Here is a 27,932-nt window from a genome sequence, read left to right on the forward strand (position 1 = left end):
CAAAAATTAAGGCCAGGTCATTTTTTTTGTCCCACCCATAATATCCCTTCACTCAAGTCCTGCATTCAGCTTCTGTCCATGCCATGTGTTCTTCCAATTCTGAAGCATCTACCTCAAGATTTTTCCATTCTTCTGATACTGTGGGAACACCACACCTCCTTGTACATACTTACCTGTTCTGCCAGTTATCTCTCTTCCCACAGCCTCCACTCTCAACTGCAGAACTTTATCTTTTTGGGGGTATGTGCTGGTTCTGAGATTGGAACTGTGGACCTAGAGTTCTCAATTAGCTCAAGGCTGACACTTTACTATTTGAGCCACATCTCCACTTTCAGCTTTTTTTTCCCGGTTAATTAGAGATAAAAGTCTCATGAAATTTCTTCCCAGGGTAACTTCGAACTGAGATCTTCAGATACCAGCCTCTTGAGTAGTTACGATTATAAGCATGAGCCTCTAGAGCTATGCTTACCTCTTTACTTTCAAAACTGTCCATTCCTTGTTGGTAAAATCTTGTTCTCTGGGCCAAAGGACTCATTTGCAACATCTTGAAGGACTTATATTCCAAAGAGAGAAGAACCAATATTTCAAGGCTACTATTTAAGTCACTTCTCGAGGAGATGCCGCCCATAGCATGTGTCCCTCTGTCACTTCTTGTGTCTTTCACTGAGAATTTGAGCTACCTAGAGGGAGTGTGTATTACGAATCAACATAGGAGTCTGTAGCTCCCCTTCCTCTTTTTCTGCTTTTAGTCATTAGCCCACAGCCTTCAGCCCTTTGGTGCTTTCTTACTTTCTTCTCCCAGAGGTAGGAACATGTCTATTTAGTCATCCAAAGGAGGTAAATTATGGAATATGTTGTTCTATTTATAACGTGTAGAATGTGTTTTTATAATATTTAAAACAGCTTTTGTAAAAGTTTCTCTTTTCCTCCGTTTCTTCAGGAAATATGGTCACTGGACAAGGCAGTCCGTGCCTATGATGCTTATGCAGGCCTGGAAGCCACCGTAAAGGACATGATGACTTCGCTGAGAGCTGTCACAGAGCTGCAGAGCCCGGCTCTCAGGGACAGGCATTGGCAGCAGCTGATGAAAGCCATCGGGGTGAGTGTCTCGTTCTTAGTAGCTGAATATTGCCCTGATAGTAAGGTATTACCCCTCAGGCTGTGTCATCATGAAGCATGTGACCATGCCACCAGTCCCCTGCAAGAGGTCAAGTTCCTTTAGAGAGAACCAGTGAGAAAGAATGAAATTCTTAGCCCCTTTCATGGCTTACTGGTTATGTGACCTTCAAGCAAGTTGCTTCTGTGGTTTGAGTTTTGTTTTTTTATTAATGTAAGAAGGATGCTCTCTGCTCCTATGCAGTAGAGTCATCTTGGGGTAAATAATACCACATGAAGACATTTTACAGAACACCAAATGATGGGAATAAACCTTACAGACTGTAGAGCGATCGGAATGTTTGGAACTGCATTTGGAGAAAGAGGAAATTCTGATATTGTCAATTATTCCTTTTTGGCATGCTAAAGTCCATTTCTGATAGTCTTTTGATGCTTTTCATTTTATTACAGGATGTAAAATGGATTTTTATGTGCTCATGCCTACTTCAGACATAGTTATGCCTTTTTTTTTGGTGCCAGTATAAGGGCTTGACATATTGTGTGCTGTTCATAAACTTGTTCATTTAAGGGTAGAACTCTACCATTTGAGCCACAGCTCCCTTGACAGATTTCTGTTTAATTGGAGTTAACAGTATCCTGGGCTTTCCTGTCTGGGCTGGCTTTGAACTTTAATCCACACAGCAGCCTCCTGAGTAGTTAAGATTACAAGCTTCCAGCTATTTTCTTGCCTTTCTGTTTCTCTTGAAAAGCAAACACGGGATGGGAATGTGGCTTAGTGGTTGAATGCTTGCCTAGCATGCAGGAAGCCCTGGGCTTGATACCTCAGTACTACATAAACAGAAAAAGCAGGCAGTAGTGCTGTGGCTCAGGTGGTAGAGTGCTAGTCTTGAACAAGGAATAGTACAAATCCTGAATTCAAGCCCCAGGACTGGCACAAAAAAAAAAGACAGAAAAGAAAACAAAGCTGAGTGCAGTGGTGTGTGTCTGTTGTCCCAGCTATGCAGGAAACATAGAAAAGCATAAATTCATGTAGGACCAGGCAAAAAGCAAAATTGTATTGAAAAAAACAGGGAAACCAAAAAGGGTTGGAAATGCAACTAAAGTGGTAGAGTATTTGCCCACCTAGTGCAAGACCCAAGTTCAAACTCTAGTACAGTATTGACCAAAAATCCCACGACCACCACCACCCAAAACAACCCAACAACAACAAACTGGGATCAGAGGGAGAAGGAAGAAAACTAGCAAGATAAGAGAGGCATAAAGGTGAATTCATTTTTAACATGGTAAAAATCTTGGGCTCTCCTAGCAGAGATTTGCAATAGAGCAAAACCTTGATACAAAAGGCCATATAGTAGGACGCTGAATAAAAGGATCTCTAGGATATAGAAACATAAGCCATATAATGAATGATTGATGTTCTTAAGGTACTATGTTATCTCTCTTTTGCTGTCCCTTGGTTATCTCATATTGTTACAGTATCTCATTTTGTTACCTGATATATCAGATATATTTGTATTTGGTTATTTGAAATTGGATAGGGAAGGGGGGAAAACCAGATGAGGTGTGGGGGTGGGGGGGAGGGAAATGGGGACCAAGACATGTGAAAGGGTATCAATGTATGGGAATTAATGCACCATCTATCTGGCAAACATCATGTAACCCCTCTATTAATTACAATAAAAATATATGAAAAAAATAATAAATGTGTATAAAAGAATTATGCCATGAAAAGTATTGGCCTAAACCAAAAGCTTCACATTCAAGGCACCTTGAAATTTAGAGGATGAAGGCATTAAAATAAGATCTCTACTCCAAAACTCTTCGAAAATGTGGTTTTAAAATGTTGAAAGTAGGCCCAGGAGTTTGGCCTAGTGGTTAAAGTGCTTGCCTAGCATGCATGAAGACCCGGGTTCGATTCCTCGGTACCACATACATAGAAAAAAGCCGAAAGTGGTGCTGAGGCTCAAATGGTAGAGCTCTAGCCTTGAGAAAGTCCAAGGACAGTGCTCAGGCCCTGAGCTCAAGCCCAGGACTGGAAATAAATAAATAAAATGTTGAAAGTAATTTTAAAATTACCCACTTTTTATTCAACCAAAATGGTCTTGGGGTAGTGCTGCCCATTTGAAAACAGAGGCTAGAATCTTTCCACTTTCGCACTGTGGATAATAAGTTTGAGGTATAAAAACATGCCTATAAAAAAACAGAATTTCCATTAAACTGTGAATTTGACACAGGTTATATAATTCTTATCTTTGATGTGATCAGTGATACGAGATTGGCTGAGGTAAAAAAGGTTGTAAGCATGAAAATAATGAAGTCTGATGGAAATAAAACATCCAAATTGAATAAAAGGCCCTATCAAATGTACCTTAGGATCCACTTTTCATCATTAGTTGCTATTGAGAATAGACAAAATAAAGAATTTTTTGAAAAAATAAAAAAATGAATGATGGCACTATGCAAAAGAGTATTTTTGCCAAGGGGCAAGATTAAATTAGTGGTAAAAACAAGGTTAAATCACGGAAGCATCTGGGAATTATGTCCTATAAACAGGATACTTCAGAAAGAGAAGACAAAGGAACTGCTGTCTGATTATCTGATTCTGGCAATTTCAACCAAATCCTAGTGGGTGTTTAGGTGAAATAGGTAAGAAATATGCTGCTGGAGAAGGAAGGCTTTGAGACAAAAGTGTGGCCTCGGTGGAAAATTGGTTCTGGGACCCATTAACACCCATATTGTGTAAGCTCTGTCTACCTTTGCTTCCTTCCTGCTCAGGTCACAGTTTCAATCAGTGAAGCCACGACTTTGGCAGATCTGCTGGCGTTGCAGTTACACCGTGTGGAAGATGATGTCCACAGTATGGTAGACAAAGCAGTGAAGGAGCTGGGGACTGAGAAGGTAGTGTCCTAGGTGTGGACTTCTCTAGGGTACCCGTTATGTCCTGGAACACAGAAGCCATGATGAGAGAAGCTTTTCATTCCTCTGAATGGAGAGACACTTTCTAGTTTGTTCTCTGCTACTAGGTTGGTGGTGTTTTGTGAGGGGAGAATAAAATCACCCCATGGTAAGTGCTTCAGACATGAGAGTTGGTCAGCTGAGGAGAGCAGAAAACACTTCTTTAGACGGTAGCAAGTACTCATTGAGGGATTTGTTCATAGTAAGTCATTTAGTATTGCAGGGCAGGTGATACATTATTTTACAAATTAAAAACCTGAGGTATAGGGGGATAACTAAGTAACCCAGGTTCACCTAAGGCCTTGAGATCCACATTCACCTACAGGGTACTTACTACTCACCCTGGTTAATGGTTAAATATTACATCATCTTTTGAGTCTGGCACACTCACAGTCTGCTTGGGGTTCAGATGTAAAACTCAGATCCAGTTTGTGTTGATCTGATGTTTGTCTCCTGAATAAAATTCATTCTCCCAACTTCATCATCATGAGTATTGGGAAAAAAGTATGAGGCTGGTAATATTTAATGTCACTGTGTTTTTCTGATGTTATTTGAAAATGTTTCTCTAGATAATATCGTCACTATAGTACCCAAATTAAACCTCAGAGCACATGAAGTAATCAATTCTTTTGATCACTAGGTTATTACTGAAATCAGCCAGACCTGGGCGACCATGGAATTTTCTTATGAAGTTCACTATCGAACAGGCATTCCACTACTGAAGTTTGATGAACAGCTTTTTGAAATTCTAGAGCATAACCAAGTAAGATGGATGGCTTTATTATTGATTTTTAATTGAAATGTATGACATTTGTTATTTCCAAGTTCCAATACCCAGTATCTACCCATTCATACATACAGGGCATACACACATTCATTAAACAAGTACTTATAGCAGGCACCTTATAAGAGACTACTTGGACTCCAGAGGTCTGAGGTCTTGTTCTTAAGGAACTTGTGCCAAGGAGACAAACAGAATTGAGGCATTTCAGAAGAACTGAGTGGACGATGAAAAAAATTAGGTTTTTGCCAAGATGTTAGTGTTTGCACTGCACCTGGTAGATGCATGCTTATGCCTGCCTTCAGCAGCAACAATAACAAAAGGTGGCTAGGAAATGATGGGACAATGGGACAACATCAGCAGCATCTTGGGATAGCAGAGAGTACCTGCCCTTCAGAGGTAATTGTAAGAGTCTAGATCCCTTGCAATATAGATAATTAAAAAAAACTGGAGTAATGGAAAATAAGACTGGAGAGCCCAATCTGAATACAATATAGTCTTGTCTTCATTCTAAGGGTGGGTTGGTGTTTTAGGTATGAGATCTAAGAAAGGAAGAAGAGGCTAGTTACGGTTAAAGAACTTCAGAGGAGAATCTGGAGGAAAGAGGATATTATGGTGTTGGGTATATTCAGCTTGAGGGATGGTTATATAAATTTAGAAAGTTAGCCCAAGCCTGGCTCTATAGCTGCAGACAGATAAATAAGCCAGCTGAGAACAGAGCTTAGAAACAGGCTTCAAAAAAGAGAAGTCAGAGAAAGGCAAAGAGAGAAGGTGAGGTAGAAGCAAAAAAAGGAGGAGAGGAGCAAGCAGGAAGAAGGGTAAGAGAGGAGGTCAGTGATTAATAGAAGAAATAGGATTTGCAATATGACAGAAGCCACTAGGGGCAGGTGTCCCCTCCCCCAGAGAAGAGTCACATGTGTTAGACACACAGAGTGTAGAAGGATGAAGGAAGAGAGGCTCGATGTCAGGATGGTGAGAATTGCTAACAGACTGGAGGGTGTGGATGCGGGCCTTGGGTAAAAAGAGTTGTATAGCTTAGTAAGTAGTCAAGCTAAAAGAAAGGGAAGCACATCTTTGAGAAATGTGTCTTTGGAAATGAACATATACACAGGCAGGCATGTGCATGCACACAAACACCTTACAGTGATGAGGAGTGAAAGAAAAGCCAGTTGGCTTTCCTAAAGCTGCACCTCCCTACAATAGCTCTTATTGTCTGCAAGGAGAGATAGGCCTTCTAGTGGAAGCACAGGAAACCAAGTTGCTTGTATTTGTCTTGTTTCTATTGGGAGGAACATGAGTATGATGTTTTGCTGTGGATTCACTCAGTCACTCCGCAAGAGCTTATGGAGCACCTGATCTGGCTATCCAAGAATCTGGAAGGAAGGCTAATTGTGAGACCTCGCTCGTGGTGCTGGCAAGCTATCAGTCTGCCACCTAAAATTGTGGGTCTTTCCTTTAGGTTCAGTTGCAGACACTTCTTCAAAGCAAGTATGTTGAATATTTCATCGGGCAAGTCTTAAGCTGGCAAAATAAGTTAAACATAGCCGACTCAGTCATCTTTACTTGGATAGAAGTCCAGCGAACTTGGTCCCACCTAGAAAGCATTTTTGTTTGTTCAGAAGATATTCGAATCCAGCTTGTAGAAGATGCCAGAAGATTCAATGGAGTAGATGCTGAATTTAAGGTTGGTTAGAGTCAGGATATAATTTATTTCAGCAAAATTTTCAGAACAATGAGAATTACAGCTGTGGGGTGTTGTATTTGTAAAGAAGATATAATTCTTGTACTTGAGTATAGAGAGGGTCAGGAAAAGTGTGTTCTTGTTCCCCTGCAAATGACCCAGAAGCAGTATTTAAGGCTTTTCAGGTCATTCTGCTTCTGTAGCAACCATGCAATGACATATAAAGAGAAACACAGACACCACAAAAATGAGTTGGTATAATTCTGTGCTAACAAAACGTTATTTCTACCTACTGAAGCTTAAATTTTGCACATCTTTCATTTATCACAAAATGTTGTGCTTATTTTGATTGTTTAAATTTTAAAATGGTTTTAAACTAACATACAATAACCAACAGTGGGCCATATGTGTCACTTGGCGGTCACTTTCTGACTCCTGCGGTAAGGAGGGGCAATAGATTCCTCTTTGTAGGTAACAGAAATAGGTAACACATTTTTTCTTCTTCATGAAATGTATGGAGATGTGCATGTGATTGTGATAAATAATTTGAGAAACTCATAGCAAAAAATTAGCCAAAACTTTCATGGAATAGAGATTAGATTTTTCTTGCTACCTAAAGCAAGATTCCTCTTGACAAGCAAAGAAGCAGTCACTTAAAGCACTGATAGGGTCTCTAAGACTCTGGACACTCTCTCACACTTCTTATATCCCTTTCTTCGTCTCATCTTCCTCCTTTTCCTTTCCTTATATCTTTTGGTTTGGTTTAGAAGAGAAAATTCTGTGGCCTAGAATGATGGCAATGTCCATAACATTTTTATTAAAATGGCATGATTAAATATAATTTATTTTTGATATTCATCTAGAAGTGTAAAGGCAAAAACAAAATTACATTAACCTAAAAATATAGAAAAAGGCATATGAGAGCCTTCTTAACCTAGTTCAATAGAATGGAATCTTAAATAGAAGAAACATCTAGGGAGCATTTCATACTTTTATAAAAGAAATCTCTAAGGTTCATGTTAATGCTTTTTACACAGGAGTTAATGTTCAAGACAGCCAAAATAAAAAACGTTTTAGAAGCAACATGCAGACCTCATCTTTATGAGAAACTTAAAGATTTGCAGTACAGGTAAGAACAGATCTATATAAAATGATCAATTTTTAATAATCATGTAAAATTACATACACTGGATACATCATGACATTACAGGTTCAATGGATATTAAATTGTTTCATAAATTTGCTGTAGTTATCTTATGTATATTGATGTGTATGCACATATATATAGTTGAAGCATATTTCTTTTTCCTGAAAAGACTGTTAAAATTGTAGAAATATAGCCTTCTTGTTATATTAAGAGAATTAATGCAATTGATCAATTTTCATTACACTATTCTGCAGCTATTGATTGAACACCTACTTTATGTCAGAAAATGCAATCATCACTTGCTTCCAGTTCTTCAGTTTGTATATATTTTCTTTTTATTAGAAACTACCCTTAGATAATATATTTGCACTTTTGAAGTCTTTGTCCTCAGTAAGCACTATTTGTAAAGTAATTCTCACATAAAATTCGACAACATTGGTCACAGATTTCCTTTGGCTTTTGATTTATAATGGGCAGATCAGGATCAGTATGATGATAATCCTAGTTACTTAGGATGTGAAAAGAGGAGAATCACAGCTCCAGGACAGTTCTGGCAGTTAGTAGAGCACCTTCTTTGTAGGACACCCTGTCTGAAAAACAAAAGCCAAAGAACCGGACAAATGGCTCAAACAGAGAGAGTACTTACTTAGCATGTGGCAGGCCTAGTTTTTAATCATAGCCCCTTCCCCTGCTGCACACCAAAATAATAGCTATAAAAATAAAATGGACAGACAAGCTACTAAAATGAGAGCTTTAGCCACAAAATTTAATAATTCATTTTAAAATAATTTTGGGATTTCTACAGCCCTGAGTTGTTTTGGTTGGCTAAGAATAATAAATCAGAAGTGCTCTGGAGCCAGGCGTTGGTGGCTCAAACCTGCTACTCAGGAGTCTGAGATCTAAGGGTTGTAGTTAAAAGCCAGTCTGGGAAGTCTGTGAAACTCTCTCTCTAACCACCAGAAAACCAGAAGTGGCACTGTGGCTCAAGATAGTAGAGTGCTAGTATTGATCAAATACAGCTCTGGGATAGCATCTAGGCCTTGAGTTCAAGCCTTTCAACTAACATTGCCTCTCCCCCCCCAAAAAATGCTTCTGAGATTTCTAGTGTCTCTGAATTCCTGAGAGGATGAAATTTACCTATGTTTCCTAGACACTCATTGGAGAGATGGGAGCCTCAGCGGCTCAACATTTTGTGTTCAGGTTAAGCAATGCCAAACCTTATCTTCATTAAAAAAAAAAAAAAGCAAGAGGTGACAAATCTGTGTGTGCATGCATGTGCACGTGCATGTGTGTACACACAAGTGTCTTTCTACACTTGGCCTGACTGCAATCAAGATGATGTTAGGAGAGAGAAGTGGGGTGGAAGAGGGGAGGAAGACTGCTGTTAAGTGCTGAGCTCATGGAATGAATGGACACAGACTGGGAGCTGAAAGTGTTCCCTACATGTCCATGGCCAATGGCTGAGGTACACTTACAGAGCTTTCTGTCTACCTAGGCTTTCGCTTTGTGAAAAGGCCCTCTCAGAATACCTGGAGACCAAGCGTGTGGCTTTCCCTCGCTTCTACTTCATCTCTGCCATGGACTTACTTGACATTCTCTCCAAAGGAGCTCAGCCTAGACAGGTAATGTTTTTGAAGGTCTTGTCTGTGTCTAAAGAATGTTCCAGTTTCTCTGTCGTTATCAGATGACATCTGCCAGGTCACATGTGTCAAGAACCAGAGAATCTGCATTTGAGATTCTTCTGCCATCCAGGGATGTCAGGGACCCAGCTAAAAAGAGGAGGAGGAGGAAGAAAGCACAGCCTCCAGCTCAGTGAAGGGTTGGACCAGGAAAGAAGTCAGGAAGAGCTTACATTGGCTGCAAACTCCCCCGTATTTGGAGACAGGCTTGAGGTATCCATCCTGGGCTGACTGGCAGCCGTATCAGGAGAAAGTGGGTCATGGCTGGTACATTTCTTTTATCTCTCAGCCCCAGGGAAACCTTCACAGTGATTGTTGGCCTGGTTCTTGGTACTATCATAGTTGGCCCTGTATGATTTCAGACTCCTCCTCCACCTTTCTAGTTTCCCTCATCTGTGCACATACTAAATCATCACCTACTTCCTGTAACAAGGAAAATCAAGATACCTGTGGTAATCTGACAGTTTAGATAAAAAAAAAACTTGAGCCAGGCCTCCCATCTGGCATTTTGATGATTAATTGAAGACACACTCTCCTGTTTTTTGTTTTTGTTTTTGTTTTTTCTGCCCAGAATAGCTTCAAATAGTGATCCTCTAATCTGCGCCTCCTCAGTAGCTAAGATTGCAAGGGTGAGCTACCAAACACAGGCTCTCTAGTTGTTTTATTTTTATTTTATTTTTTTAGAATCTGTTTCTCATCACACTGAAGCTTGTTGCATTGTGCTTTTCTTTGGACACATGTTTATCTTGCTTCTTTCTGGTTTGTTGTTTAGCTTTTAGTCCAAATTCAATTGAGTAGCCATTCTTGTTGCTTATGATACAAGTGAAATTGTGCTTTTAGTAATAAATATATTGATCAGCTTTGACAACTTCTTCGGGGTGTCCAGGGAGGTGCTGTTTTGCATATTCATGCTCATCTCTGGATCATCTTGCAAATAAAATCCCTGTGTTTAGACTGAGAAGGAGCCTGCTATATCCATCGCTCACATATTTAGGGAACATGTAATTAGGTGCTTCAAAAATAGTCGAACAGGACAGTCATAACACATCCTCCCCCCATCCCCACCCCAGACATTTTCAGTTCAGGAGCATAAGCAGGTAGGATGTTCAGCTGTGTCTTACCAAACCCTGGAAGGTCCAGGCTTCCCTAACTCTCATGATGTCATGCAATGTATTCACAATATCACATTTCCCCATATCTCCTTGTCTTTCCTTCAAGTCCTAGGGTGGTATGGGGGAAACAGTTCACTCTTCATTTTGTTATTACCAGCTGTCTTCGCCTTCGTTTCAAACAAGAAGACAGTACTTGGTGCATAGTTCACTCACATGTATTGGTTCCAATGTGTTCCCCCTTGCTGCAGACTGTTGTTTTCAGACTCTGCTGACCAGACTTTGATCCCTTTAATTCTCCTTGTTTTCATACCACAACTTGCAGATTTTACCAGGCAAGTGTTGTTTCTGCTGTTATCCGTGTGACTTGCTGCAGTAATCCCTCCTCCCCCCCACACACACACCTGTGACATTCAGAGCCCTGTTGTCCTCTCCTAAATCCCCGAATTCCAGATGTGTTCCTCAGTGCCAGGCTCCCTCCTCAGGAAAGGACTAGGTATAATACATATGAGACTGCCGTAAGTCATTGTGCAACTAAGCTGTAAATCACAGCATGGTGATCTCCAGTATTACTTTGAGTGGCACTGTGGAATTCCAGCAGCAGGCTGTCTAGACCATACAAACAGAAGGAGGAAGGTATTTCTGCTCACCACCTAATAGGGTCAGAAAACACTTGGCTTTAGGGTGGATACAATTTAAAAGGCTCCTGATGCGCCTGCTTGGAATCGATTAGATTTCTGATGAGTTTGAGGTTCAGAGAAGATACATGTTACTTCAAATTGTTCTTAAGATGTGATTCCATTGAGAGATTTTTGATATGCTACTTAAACTATGAGCAATTCAAATTCACATAAGATGCAATCGCTATACAGTCAATGGCGTGTTATTATTTAAATGGCTCAACAGGCCATTTAATGGCTGTGGTGTAAACAGCCATCCATGAGCTGAATGATGTGAAGCGGGGTTGGAGGAGGCAATAAGTACAATTTGTGTTACCTCCCCAGTTGGCTTTGTCCCTGCTGATGTATCTGCAGAGACTGTGCATTGAAAACTCTTGGTCAGGGATTGCAACCTGGCTAATGCGTTACAAAGCACTGTGGGAAAGCCTGGCCTTGCCGTCATCTCCTCACTCTACGATTTCAGAATCAGTTTCAGACCACCAGACCGAGCCCATTCCATCCATGCCCTGTGTGCTAACATTCTTGAATGTGCTCTGCGCAGTGTGACTGTGATAACATGGCAGCTGTGGCTTATGGAATAACAATAGGGTTTCCCCGAGAAAAGGCAGCCTCCCTTTGTGAGCAGATAATCTTGACACCCTGTGAATAACCTGAATTCCTCATCCTTACCCATACTCCATTTAACAACATTGCTTCAAGAAAGAGTTTCTGCTGTTAATTGTGGAATTTGGTCAGCCTGAACCTGTCAGCCAGGGAGGTCTGATTGCATTGCAACCTCTATTCTGTGAGGACCACATTCCCAGCTTAAGATGCTGGTTTTGAGTGTCTTAAGGACCTTTTGTGATTATTAGCTGCCACCAAGCTGGGATAGAGTCAAGTTTTTTGAGCATGTGCTTATATCTAGTGTGACTTCTCAAGGACTTGGATGTGTCTGAAGGCTGGTCAGTTTAATGTCAGTGGTAAAACTTTCTGGTAGTTGCTGTGAGAATAACAACTAAGATGGACTAGCTGAGTCCACAGATTTGAAGGGCATAGTTATTTGCAACTGACATAGGTTTTTACATGGTTCAGTATTAATATTCTTTGATCCTTGCCCTTAAAAATATCTATTACTCTTGATATTCTAGTTTCTAATTCCCTAGTTACTTCCCTTCCTGACTCCAACAGTTAATTTCCATTTAAATGGTTAGTGAGTTTTGGAGGCCCACACAAACCTGTGTTACTTACATTATTGAGAGTAATAAAATCACTGTAAAAATGTACAGTATTCATCCTCATAGTCACATATGATACTATTTCCTTCCATTGTACATAGTGAATTGATGCTTCATTGGGTGGAGGTTTACTACAGTTTGTTTGCACACACACACACACACACACACACACACACACACACACACACAGTCTTACTGTGAGCTGGTGCCTGTGGTTCTTGCCTGTAATCCTAGCTATTCAGGGGGCTGACCCCTGAGGGATAGCAATTGGAAGCCATCTAGGGCATAAAAGTCTGAAACTGCAACTCCAATTAATCAGCAAAAAGGCTGACTAGAGGTGTGGTTTAACTGGTATAGTGCCAGACATGAGCAAAGAAAGCTGAGAATAAGAGGACCTGAATTTAAGTCCCAATATCAGCAGCAGCACATATGCACATATGCATATGACCTCCACTGTGCTATTCAACTAGTATAGTGGTTCAAGTCAGATGGAATAACCTCAGTTTACCCTGGTGTGCTCTTTCATATTGTTATCTAAACACAGCTAAAGTGCTTTGGGTAGTCAAGATATGTTTTAGCTATAAAGTCCTAATGAAAAGTTCCAATATGAAAAGTCTGTAAGAGAGTTAGGTGACTTTCTAGGGTCTGGGAGTTTGGCCTACTGGTAGAGTGCTTGCCTATCATGCTTGAAGACCTGGGTTCGATTCCTCAGTACCACACACATAGAAAAAATCTGGCAGTGGTGCTGAGGCTCAAGTGGTAGAGCTCTGGCCTTGAGAAAGTCCAAGGACAGTGCTCAGGCCCTGAGCTCAAGCCTAGGACTGGCAAAAAAAAAAAAAAGTTTGGTGATTTTTCTCTCTCATTATGAGATGCTTAGCTTTCCCCATGTTCAGCTGATGGGAAGGAAGCTTCCATTGTGGGGCCACACTAGAAAAGGAGAGACTTCCATTGCTTCTATGTGATTGGTTATATTTGTGCTCTCTCAGGGGACACACATGGTCATTGAACACTTGATCTGTAGCCACTGGGGGATATGGGCATTTCTTTTGATTTGTAGGTGCATTACCTCTCTCACATTGGCACCAATTCTCATGTTTTTGACCCCGTTTCCCTGCCTCCATCCCCTCCCTATCGTTTTGTTTCTTTCAATCATTATTTTTGTCATTGTTATTTTGGTGCCAGTACCAGGACTTGAACTCCTAGTCTTGTGCTGTATTTGGCCTTTTTTTGTGGTGGTGTTTTGTCACTTGAGGTAGGGGTCACTTCTGCTTTCTTGCTGGCTGGCTAAGATTTTAGCCAGCACAATAGCTCATGCCTATAACTCTAGCCATGTGACCAGTGGTGATTGGTGGATCATAGGCCTACAAGTTTGGAAGATGACAACTCAAGTAGTAGCTGGACACAGTGTGCCATATGCCTGTCATTCCCAGTGACACAGGGAAACAGAAGATAGGATCACAGCTCAGGCCAGTGTGAGCTTTAATAAAGTAAGACCTTTCATTGAAAATAAGGCCCTAGGTACTGGAGGCTCACACCTATCATCCTAGCAACTCAGGACACTGAGAAGTGAAGATTGAACTTTGAAGCCAGTTCAGGAGGAAAATCTGACTGTACCTAATTAGCAAACATATCAGACTAGAGATAGAGCATAAGTGGTACAATATACAGCTTAGAGCAAGAAAGCTAACCACAGCTGCAATGCTTGTGTTCAAGTCCTGGTGCCAGCACAGGAATAAACACACAAATAACAAAAAGGCACAAAGGGTTTGGAAGTATAGCTCAAGTGATAGAGCATCTGCTTAGCAAAAAAAAGGTAAAAAAGCAACATCATATAGAAAAATAACTAGAGGGTTGGGCGTTTGGCTTAGTGGTAGAGTATTTGCCTAGCATGCACGAAGACCTGGGTTCAATTCCTCAGTACCACACATAGAAAAATGCCAGAAGTGGTGCTGTGGCTCAAATGATAGAGCACTAGCCTTGAGAAAGCCCAAGGAGAATGCTCAGGCCCCAGACTGGCAAAAAAAAGAAAGAAAAATAACTAGAAGCAAACAAGGCTGGAGATTGATTTAAAAAATACCTCCATAACAAGTACAAGAACCTGAGCTTAAACTCTACATACTTTTTTTTTTTTTTTTGCCAGTCCTGGGCCTGAGCTCAGGGCCTGAGCACTGTCCTTGGACTTTCTCAAGGCTAGAGCTCTACCACTTGAGCCTCAGCACCACTTCTGGCTTTTTTCTATGTACGTGGTATCGAGGAATTGAACCCGGGTCTTCATGCATGCTAGGCAAGCACTTTAACCACTAGGCCAAACTCCCGGCCAAAACTCTACATACTTTTAAAAGTTATAAATTATATATCCAATGGAGAATAACCTTTATTATATAAAAATAGTTTATACATGGCCAATTTTATTTTTTTCATATATTTTTATTGTAATTAATAAAAGGGTTACATTATATTCACCAGATAGAAGGTGCATTACTTTACAAACATTGATACCCTTTCTCATTTCTTCCCCATTACCCTCCCCCTCCCCCCACCTCTCATCTTGTTTTCCCCCCTTCCCTATCCAATTTCAAATAACCAAATATGCATATATATAATAGATAACAAGGTGAATTACTGTAACAATATGAGATAACCAAGGGACAGCAAAAGAGCAGAGAGATAACATAGTACATTAATGACAACAATGACTCATATGGCTTTTGTTTTTGGTGTCATAATTTATTGCCTTATGTATCTAGGTTTTGTTTCTATTGTAGATCTCTGCTAGGAGAGCCCAAGTTTCCTACTGATTATGACAAATGAGGGAAACCATTGAACCTATGTTCCTTTGAGTCTGGCTTACTTCACTTAATATGATTTTTCTAAGTCTTTCCATTTCCTTACAAATGGAGCGATGTCGTTCTTTCTGACAGCAGCACAGAATTCCATTGTGTATAAATACCACATCTTGTTGATCCAATTATCATCTGAGGGACATCTGTGTTGGTTCTATATCTTTGCTATGATAAATAGTGCTGCAGTGAACATCTTTGTGCTAGTGGATTTAGTATGCCCTTGTTTCTGGACGATTGGGTAAATGCCAAGTAGTGGAATTGTTGGGTCATAGGGGAGTTCTATGTTGAGTCTTTTGAGGAACTGCCATACTGCTTTCCATAGTGGGTGAACGAGTTTGCATTCCCACCAACAGTGTAGTAGTGATCCCTCTTGGCCACATCCCCGCCAGCATCTGTTATAATTAGATTTCTCATTGGAGTGAGGAAGAATCTTAGAGTTGTTTTGATTCGCATCTCTTTTATGGCCAGAGATGTCAAGCATTTCTTCATGTGTCTAGAGGTACATGGCCATGATAATTTTAAAACACATGTATTTTTTTATTTTGTAAAAGCATTGACATTAAGGAATTTTTTTGCAGCTCATTAGTTAAATTCTCCTTACAGCCAATTTATAGATTATGCATCATTATTAGGCCTATTGTAATGTGGGATTCAAGTAAACTGTCACTTTAATGTTATCAGACCCAAAAAATAAATGTAAATGTGAGATCATTCAAGCAAGGTTTTCTAGGTTCTTGTGGCCAGGGAGCTGATGTCATTTGGCACAGATTGTTCAGCTCTGACCTTAGTCTGATAGGTGAGACTTCCAAGATGCAATGTTTAAACATGTTTCAATGTATGGGAGAGCACTGAAAGGAGGAAGTCAGGCCTCCAGAGCTGTGGTGGGAGCAGGAGGAGACCTGTGCCTGGATTGAGAGCTGCTCTTCCCCAAGTGGGTCACAGAGATGCATGAGTCGCACGAGCTGACCATAGCTTCCTTAAGTCTTATGGATCTTAAACAAAGGAGAAAGATAAAGTAAAATTCTGAATATAACCTCAGTAGAGAGACTATTATTCAGAGAATCAATGAGAAATAATTTTAAGGTCAATTGGATTTAAATTTACTGGTGTGTAGGAGGAATATACTACAAAACACATCTAAAAATAAGTTTCAAGTAAACACAGGTCTTAATGTGAAAGGCAAAACAACTACATGATGTAAAGCAGGTGACAGGGGAATATTTTCCTGACATTTTCAGAGAGCAAGATTTTCTTAAAATGGATGCAAAGGGGGCTGGGAGTTTGGCCTAGTAGTAGAGTGTTTGCTAGCATGCATGAAGACCCAGGTTCGATTCCTTGGTACCACATACATAGAAAAAAAATCTGGAAGTGGTGCTGAGGCTCAAGTGGTAGAGCTCTAGCCTTGAGAAAATCCAAGGACAGTGCTCAGGCCCTGAGCTCAAGCCCAGTGGGGGGAGAAAATGGACACAAAGGTACCAGTTTTAAATGAAATATCGTATTTATTTTTAACATAACTGTTAATTTTCTTTAAAAAAACTTCAGGTTATCAAAAGACACTAATAAAGCAGAATCTTAAGTGCAAAAAGATGTTTGCAATGTAATAAACAATCTGTAGATAGATACAGCTATAAATATATCTAGATATCTATCTGTAGATTTACATATGTAGGTATATCTAGATGTGTATAGATACATAAAAATGTCTGTCTTAAGATCTCTTAAGAAATAAAGATAATAGGGCCGGGAGTTTGGCCTAGTGGTTAAAGTGCTTGCCTAGCATGCATGAAGACCCGGGTTCGATTGGCTCAAGTGGTAGAGCTCTAGCCTTGAGAAAGTCCAAGGACAGTGCTCAGGCCCTGAGCTCAAGCCCAGGACTGGCAAAAAAAAAAAAAAAAAAGAAAGAAAAAAGAAATAAAGATAATATAAAAATTGGTAGAATAAATTTAGGCAGGCAGTTCCCAAAAGAAGATACTCTGATGGCTAGAAAATATATGAAAACAAACATTGTTTACCACTTTAAAGCCACATTGAGAGGAGCATTTTCGTTTCTAAGATGGAGTCATAAGCTCTGTATTTTACTCTCATGCCTGAGAAAAACAAGAACCTTGACAGAATGTGCAGAACAGCAGTTTTCCTAGACCTTGGTCATCCATCAGTGGAGGAAACGGGTTTATAACCATATAGGAACAGATAAGAGTGAGCCCTGAGATGATTGCCTCTAGCTCAGGTTTGCTGCCTGGAGAGTGTTTTTCAGGCCAAGATGATGCGGGAATAGAAATTGGGATAGAGTCTGAGGTGGCTAGAATTAGCAGAGCATAATACAGAGAAGAGATTTCTAGGAATTTATGGAGAGGCTCCTTTAACTAGTTAACAGAATTTTCATTTAGTACAGATCTTGGAGGAAATCATATTAGCTAGAAGAATGTCTGTGTGATGATTTGAGGTAAAGAAAGTGCCAATATTCCTACAAGACAAGTAGTAATTTTGCCCATTTCAATCATCTAGACTAGAAATCTTCATTATTTATGGAAAGAGTACTGGGAAGGTCTTGCCTGGTAGTAGGGAATAATTAGTTCCAGATTATATTCAGCCTAATCCTGCCAAATAATGTTTTCTGCCTAGGAAATTTTAGTACCAACATTCAAACACATCAGACAGCTTCTGTTAACTTCATTCTATAACAAAACTCACTAATATAAGAATGAGAATGTTGTCTTCACCATTGAACAGGACAAAGTTCATTATATCTGGCATCTCCTACAGATGTGAAGAAACAGAAATATCTAAGTCATTAAAGAAGAGGTAGATCTGTTGATCAAAACGGAACCAGATATTAGAATTGGCAGATGAGGAAATTTTAAGGTATCACAATTTTATTCCATATGTTCAAAAAGTCAAATAGAAATCTGGACAATATAAATAAGTTCCATATGTGTAATTTGCTTTCCTAAAGTAGATGTTGGGAAGAGGAAAAAAATATTTACAAACATATAACCAAAAGTTTTCCCAAATGATGGAAAGTATAAATTCACAAATTCAAGAATTTCAGTAAGTTCAAGCAAAGGGAATATAGAAAAAACAACTCCCTGTGGGGAATTTATCAAATTAGTCAAGATCAACAATAGAAAAGGAAATTAAATCTTGCCCACAAAGCCACAGTATGTCTTCATTTGTTCCTTTGTACAACAGATTTCACATTGGAAATGAATTGATAGTGGAACAATGACTTTAATGTTCTGTAAGAACAGAAAACCACCCAACACTTCTATTCTTTGTAGCTGACAGTATAGAATGAGCAGAATCATGAAATCATGTAAGATGAGTCTTTATTGATCACTACATTATTGCTTTATGTTTTAAAACCTCACCATATTTTAAGTGGCATCCTGAAAGATTAATGTGCCACAATGTGTATGTAACAGACACTATCTCTGACCTTTGAGTGACAGGTAAAAGAAACTGTATTAAGAGTCAAGCAAAGTTCTTAACATTTAATATTGTTAAAATGGCTATAAATCCTTCATCTCCTGCCTTCCTTCCCTTTTAACATGATGCAGTTTCCATTTGGTGCTTCCTCATTTGGGTTGCCATTTGCTTATTGGGGTCAATGTGCCATTAGCAACAGCTTTTCAAGCTCTTGTGCCCACAGGCTTACTTTTTTCATGCGTTTTAAGAAACACTTCTTACTGAAAGAAAAACACAAACCCAAGTCGCCAGCTGGACCATCATCACCTATGCCATAAAATCCAGCTGGGGTTAGCTGAGGCAACCTGAAAAGCCAGCACACAGAGATGAGAGTAGACATTACGCAATAAAGAATGAAGGTGTGCCAGAGTACCTGGGGTAGGGGAGTGGTGCAGCCTTACCTTAAAGAAATGTTCTAATTGTGTTACATTTAAAGGTCAAAGAATAAGATGTCAGTAGCTAGTCCAAACTGGAAAAGGAGGATGACAGTTTGCCAAAGCACAGAGAACATGCTTATTCCTTATCATAAGATGTAAGAAGAGAGAGGTACTGTTCAAATTGTTCATGAATGGTTTGCACAAAGTGAAATGCTTTAAATTGCAGTGTACTCAGTTTTAGTTTTTAGGGTCTTTTATCCATTTTCTTATACATTTCTAACCAAAAGTGAGATTTAATCATACATACACACACACCTCTTTGCACCCCATTTCCCAATTGATTGGATATCTGGAGTAATTATTGCTTGTGTGGTCATTTTAATGACCCCATATTGTCTGCCTATGCATTAGTAGATCATTATGCCTCATTTACATATATTGAGAGAACATTTCCGCTTTTGTCACTAACCTTTTAGAACCCTAATTAAAGCATAATGAAGTTTTGCTCCAAGCTAGGTACAATGACTCAAGCCCATAATCCTGTCTACTTCAGAGGCAGAGATGGGAGATGATGTTGGAGGTCAGCCTGGGCATAGAAGTTGGTAACACTCAGTCTTGATGGCTGGTTGCCATGGTGCAAGCCTGTCATCCCAGGTACAGGGGAATCATAAGTAGGAAGGCTTGCTAGGGCATTGGGTGTTGGTGGTTCATGCCTATAATCCTAGCCACTCAGAAGGCTGAGATCTGAGGATTGTAGTTTTTTAAATATATTTTTATTATAATTAATAGAAGGGTTACATTATATTCACCAGATAGAAGGTGCATTTCTTCACAAACATTGCTACCCCTTCTCATGTTTTTGTCCCCATTTCCCTCCCCCAACCCCTCCCCTGTCTTTTCTATCCTTCCCTATCCTATTTCAAATAAACATACATATATCAGATAACAAGGTAAGATAATGTAACAATAGGAGATAACCAAGGGACAACAAAAGAGATAAGAAATAACATAGTACAATCACACATTATGACTCTTGTTTCTATAGAGGATTGTAGTTTGAAGCCAGTCTGGATAGAAAAGTCCATGAGACTTTTTTTTTTTGGCCAGTTCTAGGCTTGAGCTCAGGGCCTGAGTACTGTCCTTGGATTTTTCTCAAGGCTAGAACTCTACCACCTGAGCCTCAGCACCACTTCCAGCTTTTTTCTATGTGTGTGGTACCAGGGAATCGAATCCAGGTCTTCGTGCATGCTAGGCAAGCACTCTGCCACTAGGCCAAACTCCTGGCCCTCATGAAACTTTTATCTCTAGTAAACTACTCAGAAAAGGCTGGAAAAAGGCTCAAATGGTAGAGCGCTAGCCTTGAGCATGAAAAAGCTTAGAGATAGTGCCCAGGTCCTGCGTCAGGACCAGCAACAAAAAGAGAAGGTTCATTTTTTTATAAATTGTTAATTACAAAATACAGGATCTTTGCAAATATCTAGGAAGAGGAAGTTTAATTTGGGATGAATATGAAGATTGGTGGAGTGCTGTGTGATTTATTAGAAATAGAATAAAACTGAGGACAACCAGATCCATAATTGTTATGAAAACATTCTCTCAGGAACTTTAAATAATGAAATATAAAATCATCAAATTTCACCCATGCTAGGTTGTAAGTATGGAGAAAAAGTGGAAGTTATAAGGTTTGCATTTCCTGGCCAATGACTGATTGGCTAGAGGGCCAGAAGTTGTTTTAAAATAATTTTCCCAGCAAAGCAATAATGTGTGAGGGAGTCTGATGGCTGAGTCTCATTCATCTTGCAGCTTTTCAATTGAATATTATGTAGGCCCATTACCCAGTAGAAGTCATTCAACATCTGTGCACTTCCTGGCCACTTGGCCTGGGAGAATGGATTGTTAGATTATTGCAAACTTTCTGTGCATAAATGTCCTTTGGGTAATGTACAGGAATGAAGGACAATATGATAACCTGGGTAGTGATGAGTCGGCTACTACTCTCTGTACATCTGAAGTAAGCAAGAGTCTCAACAACTCATCTATTTTAAACTTGGAAGACTTCTTGATGTGGTTTTCTTCAATGCTAAAACTGCCCGTACAGCAGAAATGTAAAGGCTAAAATCTTCGAAGATTAAATCACCCTTAAAGAGTCTCTTACTGATGTTGGCCTTCTCGTGCGGATAAGAAGGCAGGTTGTTCTTGTTTCGAGAAGCTGTTATTATATACTTAGCTGGTCTCATTAAATTGCATTTGAAGAAAAACTGATCCCACAGAGTCTATATGCTGGGATATACATATACATACCTTTCATTTGCTTACCAGAAGCTATACTTTGCTGTTAAGGTAAAATTCTTATAAAATCAACTGTTAGGCTGGAGTGTGGTGGCCTACTGGTAGAGTGCTTGCCTAGCATGCACCAAACCCTGGGTTCGATACCTCGGTACCACACAGAAAAAGCCAGAAGTGGCACTGTGGATTAAGTGGCAGAGCACTAGCCATGATCAGAAGTGCCATGGACAGTGCCCAGCCCCAGAGTTTATACCCCAGGACTGTTTTAATAGATGTAATTCCAAGTTAGACTGCACATTTCTGTGAAGTGATGACTTATTACTAAGTGCACTGTATTCAGCAACCCTAAAGAAAACCTGTCCATGCCATGTACCTAACTCCTGTCCCCAGTTCCTACAAACCAGTTTACTTTTTGTATCTATAGATCTTGCCAGTCTTGGTATTATAAGTAAAGGGGATCCTGTGGTATTTTATAACTGGCAAACTTAATGTAGTTGGTGATTTTCCCAATTCATCCATGTTGTCCTAAATATATGTACTTCATCCCTTTATATAGGCAACTTAGCCATCCAATGATGAATGTTACCTTTTGGCTCCTGTGGGCATAGTATAAATATCTATTTGAAGATCTGTAATTGTTTTCAAGAGCTACCTTGGAGTGATATTGGTGCTTTACTAATAATTCTATATTTAACTTGCTAAAGAACCATGAAACTTGGTTATGTATGTTTATACTATGGGTAAGAAAGAAATGTTTATCACCATTCTTGAGGCTTCTTGGGCCTCTATCTGGACTTTACTCAGTCTACCCTAAGAGAGGAAACAAACTGACTTGCCAAAGAGTAAAGTGTGTTCTCCATTTTTTCCCTTCCCTTTGTGGATGGGAGCTACCTTACACAAAAAGTCTGTCTTCCTCTCCCTTTTTCCAGGGCAAACTTTGCCATGGTCATGTATGGAGGCCCTTCCTGGGCTACATGAATGACCAGGTCAGCTGTGTCACTCCTCAGGGGTTGTATTTGCAAATCAACTCTGCTTTATCCTTCAAACTGGCCTCTAGGAAGACAGGAGCTGGTATTTTTTCCAAATATTTTTATTATAATTAATAGAAAGGTTACATTCACCAGATAAAAGATGCATTACTTCCCATACATTGATAACCTTTCTCACGTCTTGGTCCCCATTTCCCTCCCCCCACCCCCACTCCTCATCTTGTTTCCCCCCCTTCTCTATCCGATTTCAAATAACCAAAATACGCATATATACAATATATCAGATAACAAGGTGAAATACTGTAACAATATGAGATAACCAAGGGAAAGCAAAAAAGACGAGAGATAACATAGTACATTCAAAACAACAATCACTCATATGGCTTTGGTTTTTATATCCTGGAGGTCCTTTCATTTAGCATCATCCTATATGACCTAGGAGCTGGTATTTTGTTTTTCAATTTCATCTTGGTTTTAACTGCCAAATTTTGTCTATAATCTGCATCAAGATCAATGTTCCTTTGGAGAATTCTAAACACAGGACTCAAGAGGTTATGGCAGCAGGGGAGGATATAGCCTGTAATTGTATGTTCAAAACTTCATTGCTGCTCTTCTTTAGCAAAGTTGACATAGAGAATTTGCTGAACATTTCAGCTTTAATTTCTTTATTCAATGGAAATTATTATTCAGTTCCACTATTCAGTGGAAACAGGGAAATGTTACTTGCTTTTCTTAGGTATCAGAGATTTTGTGGGATTTACTGATGTATCAAAGAAATAAGAGAGTATTAGATACGGAACAGAATAAGATAACCAATTTATGTTTGTTTCAGTTTTACCAGCTGTTGTTTACTTATTTTTTTATTGTTAGATATACAGAGAAGTTTCAATGAAGCATGTCAGTTTGTGAGTGTGATGCATCTTGATTAATGTAACTACTAGCTTTAAAAATTGTATATAAATTCTTGACTATAAATTCAAATTAAAAATGTTTTGACTATGAACATTCCAAAAGGATGTATGTTTACAGAAGTAGTATGTAGAAGCAAGGAGGAAGGTACAGAAGCCTCCAGTCTCTTGACAGAAAATAGGTTACAGTGCAAGGTGAGCATTTGCTAGCCGGCTCATAATGATGGACGCAGACTGCCTAGCTGTTTCTTCATCAACGTCATTTCAAGTGCTGGCATTTGAAGGTAAAAATTCTAGCATTTTGTGTTAGAATATATTTTGAGGTAAAACATTTGAGATAACTCTAAAACTCTATAAACTCTTGTGATCTTATATTGCATCATCTCCTTTCTATCTGAATATGTCTATGCATACTAAGAAACTCTTTTCTAATATTCTTCTCTTAGGTAACACGCCACCTTGCCAAACTCTTTGACAGCATGGCAGACCTGCAGTTCAAAGATAATCAGGATGGCTCTGCACACCAAGCAGTTGGAATGTACAGCAAAGAAAAGGAATATGTCCCATTCTCTACAGAGTGTGATTGCACAGGCCATGTAAGATATGAATATGAGAGAGAAATATCTCTAGAATAATATCAATTATCAACTAATCAGGGGGAAAAAACCAACTTGTATGAACTCACGCGTTGGTTGGGTTTGTGCTAAGACTCCTATTTGTGGTGTCGGCTATGCAAAGCACAACTCTCCCATGCTGCTGAGTTTCTGGTCAAATCTCTTCAGGGTATCTGAGATGCCGGGATTTGAACTAGACCAAAAGTGATAGTCAAAAATTAAATGAAGGCAGAACAGAATTAACAGGAATTACAGCCCTCTGATCCATCCTTGTATGTGCTCTGTGTTCACCATTGCTCAAAGAAGACAGGAAAGGGCTGTGAAGCAGAGCATGAATTTAAGGGGCTTTGTGGCTGAAATTGAATGGTGTAAATGGCTTTTTGAGTCTATCAATCTGATATCGCATGCTCTCTAATTATTGTATGCACAGAATTAGAATATCCTTGTCAGGCACTTGTGGCTCACTCCTTCAATCTAGCTGATGGGGAGACTGAGATCAGAGGACAGTGGGTCCTGTTAGCCAGGTCAGGAAAGTCCCTGAGATTCTTATCTCCTGTTAAGCAGCAAAAAGCCAGAAGTGGGGATGTTCCTCAAGTGGGCTCTCAAGCCTCTGTGTTCAAGCCCTATCTATTACCTACACAAAAGAAGAAAGGCAAAAAAAAAAAAAAAAAAGATAAAGAAGTACCTTAAAAATACACGTAACGGCTGGGCGCAGTGGCATATGCCTGTAACCCTAGCTACTCAGGAGGCTGAAATTGAGGATTGAGGTTCAAAGCCAGCCCAGGCACAAAAGACCTGGAGCCTCTTATCTCCACTTAACCACTAGAAAATGGGAAGTAGGGCTGTGACTGAAGGGGTACGGTGGTAGCCTTGAGTCAAAGAGCTCAGAGACAGCACCCAGGCCCAGAGTTCAAGCCCTATGACTGACAAAAAAATACACTTGCCAGTTATCTTCAAAAAATGGCTTCTAACAATTTATGGCAGAGTCCTTGGTGTATTCTGATGATTGAGGGGAGCTGCATCTTTTTTTTTTCCCTAGTGATGTATGAGTAGCTTGGTTGAACCTGTGGAGAGAGTAAAGAATTACCATCTATTATGGAAGTTTTGGGGTTGTTGCATGGGCTTCGTCCTTTAAGTTCTTTGCAGCAATGAGTTTGCAAGCTTTTTTTTTTTTTTTTTAAAAAAAGAAGGGTTCTCTTCTCTCTGTTGCTTTTTAATATTTACCAGAAATGCCCTGCCAAATGAAGGGGAAGCAGATGGTAGAACACTTTGATTAAAATATATTTTTTGATCTCTTGGGGTTTTTAGGATATTATTATAATGATTAGGAAAAGTCACCATAAACTATCTTGACAAAAGTGTGTTACTGTCTGCTCCCGACCCAGCAGGCTGTCATTTGCTGGCATGGAGCCCAGAGGGGGAAGAATCCAATTGATCAATGTGCTTGTCACTAGCAGAAGTCCTTGATATTGAAAGTTTTTTTTTTATAGTACTCTAGTTTATTCTATAGAAGAAACTGATGCAGAGACTTTTGAGCACCTACTGCATTTGCTCTCTAGTTGCCTTTGTTTTCTGTTAAGATTGCTTTTTGTTTTCTCTTAATATTTCCCACACTTTATAATTTTTCTTTCCCACTTTAGTTTGAATTTTATCGGGCAAGTGTTGATGGAATATGCATCAGATGTTGCCTTTGGCTTTTTAGGAACCCATCAAGAAAAAGACAAAACCTTGGTATTTGACTCACTGAGGAAATATATATACATATATATACATATACATATATATACAGAATTAGTAATAATGGGAGGGAGTAATTTTAATCATAGAAGGTTAGGTTGAATGTCATCTAATATTCAAGAGGTTCCAGTGAACACCCCGTCAGAGCTGAGTTGTCAAATCACACTGTGTTGTCAAAGCATACCATGTTAAGTTGTGTTGTTGACATGCTGATCTAAATATGAGCTGCTTTGTTGACTTAGCATGTGCCTTGTCTTTTTGAATGGCTGGAGAATCCTTCAGGACAGGTGGTTCTCCTGAGGACATCCATTTCATAGCTGATGGGACTTCTTGAATAAGTAACAACGGACTTACTGGGGCTCATGCCCTCTGTTATCCTTAAAAGCAGACATAGTTACCCTCACCTTGTGTGTGCTAATAAAGCCCAACTTGAAGCCAGGGAGAAGGAATCTTCCATTGCTATTGGGACATTCTCCCTGCAGTACTTCGCTTTTCTCTCAAGAAGGTGGCTAGCTCATTATCAGTATTTCCTCCTTTCCAATTGTCAAGCAAGCAAGTCTTTTTTTTTCCTTTTTTTTTTGAGCAAGTCTTAAAATGCTACCAATATCACAGAGGAAGGAAAAGAAATCAGTTGTGGCATCTTTAGCATCTCATGTGACCTTTGTTTTTTATTCACTATAGTCCCCCCTCTCTCTCTGCCCAGTTTGAACTCAAGGTCTCAAGCTCTTGATTGGTTTCTCATTCTGAGTGGAAACTGTACCACATGAGCCAAACCTCCACTTCTGGCTTTTTGCTTGTTAGTTGGAAATAGGAGTATCATGGATTTGTCTGCCTAGGCTGGCTTTAAGCCTCTATGTTTAGATCCCATCCTCCTAAGTAGCTAGAACTAAAGGCATGAGTTACTGGTACCTGGCTTTTAGTCTTTTTTTATTGCTGGGATCAATGTTTTTTTGCAAATAATATGTACTTTTTCAGTTACATATTATCAGATGGAACCAGAGATGTATTAATATGGAAAAGCACATTTGAACAGGGGATGAAACTGGCTAAGATACTTGTGTAGGCAAAGTGAATTTGAAGTTTAAAAAAATTAAAAGATTATTTTCACAATCAGCAGTAGTCCTATTCACTATACGGTCTAGCTGTCTAATTTCTGACAAATGCAAAGATTAGAACCAGTAGGGAATATGATTAAGATTCTTGTAGCAAATACCTTGGCATCAGACTAAAAACCATGGAGATTTTAGATAAGGATGTTCAGGATATTAGAATAACCAGAAGGTGTTTTCTAAATCAATTTTTAATGATCCCAAAGCTCTAGAATATATCTCACCTCTATAGGAGGCTGTGATAATGAATTTCTCAAAGCACTGGTACTAGAGGAGAGCCCTAGTCTAGAACCAATTTATTTTCAGAGTTGAAAACTTGAGTCACAGAGAACGTATCCTCAGTTGAAGCTGTGAAGAGTTATTAGCCTGCTGGTAGGTAAAATGACAAGAGTTCTACCCCTGAGTGAAGGTAAGCTTGTATAAGGAAAATAGACTTTCTGCTTTGAATCCTCCCTCTTGTAGCTTCCTAGAAAGGTTAAAGTCCACCTGTCATAACACAGGTATGATGATGGATCTTCCACAGCTGACCCAGTATTGCAACATTTCAATTTGCTTCCCAAGGTGGAAACCTGGCTTCTACAACTTGAACAGACTATGCAAGAAACAGTGCGCCAGGCGACTGCAGGAGCCATAGCAGCCTATGAAGAAAAACCTAGGGAGCTGTGGATTTTTGATTTCCCAGCCCAAGTTGCACTAACAGGCTCACAAATATGGTGGACAACGGATGTAGGAATTGCCTTCAGTAGGCTGGAGGAAGGCTATGAAACAGCTCTAAAGGATTTCCACAAAAAACAGGTATCTTCTCATGGATTTATGGTTCTTTTCAATACTCAAAAGAGGTATCATCATTTGCCATTTTCTCTTAAGAGAATATGTTCTTGGTTTTCTATACTTATGATTATGGGCATTGGTTGGTATTTACTAGACTTAGCATTATAAGATTCAATCAAAAGAAGGGGCTGAGATTCAGTAGTTACTTTAATTTTTTCATTTGGATTTACCCACATAAAAATACTTGGAAATGGCTTTGTTCACTCTCCCCACCCTCACTCTCTGCTCAATCTCTGTCTCCCTCTCTCTCAATCTCTCTCTCCCTCCTCACTCCCACTCGATCTTTCTTTTTCATGGTCTCTCTCCTCTCCTCTCCCCTTTCCTTCTTCTGTTTTTTTTTATTTCTGACACTAATTCCTTTCTTTCTACATGATATCTTTTAGCACTTGTTAATGATGAATAGAAACTTTT

At 39.5% G+C, this 27,932-nt stretch overlaps 1 protein-coding gene across 1 annotated transcript in view; it reads left to right on the forward strand.

Annotated features, from left to right (window-relative positions):
- The window catches only part of Dnah11 (dynein axonemal heavy chain 11), a 261,208-nt gene that overhangs the window by 54,236 nt on the left and 179,040 nt on the right, over positions 1–27,932 (forward strand). The window contains exons 23-30 of the mRNA XM_090332210.1: positions 941–1,099; positions 3,892–4,014; positions 4,712–4,834; positions 6,312–6,536; positions 7,571–7,662; positions 9,176–9,302; positions 23,677–23,826; positions 27,252–27,485. Coding sequence (XP_090188336.1) covers positions 941–1,099; positions 3,892–4,014; positions 4,712–4,834; positions 6,312–6,536; positions 7,571–7,662; positions 9,176–9,302; positions 23,677–23,826; positions 27,252–27,485 — 1,233 coding nt within the window. The remainder of the gene's footprint in view (positions 1–940; positions 1,100–3,891; positions 4,015–4,711; positions 4,835–6,311; positions 6,537–7,570; positions 7,663–9,175; positions 9,303–23,676; positions 23,827–27,251; positions 27,486–27,932) is intronic.

Source organism: Megascapheus bottae, chromosome 5, assembly GCF_031878675.1.
Source record: "Megascapheus bottae isolate mThoBot1 chromosome 5, mThoBot2.hap1, whole genome shotgun sequence".
In the NCBI taxonomy this organism is placed as follows: Eukaryota; Metazoa; Chordata; class Mammalia; order Rodentia; family Geomyidae; genus Megascapheus; species Megascapheus bottae.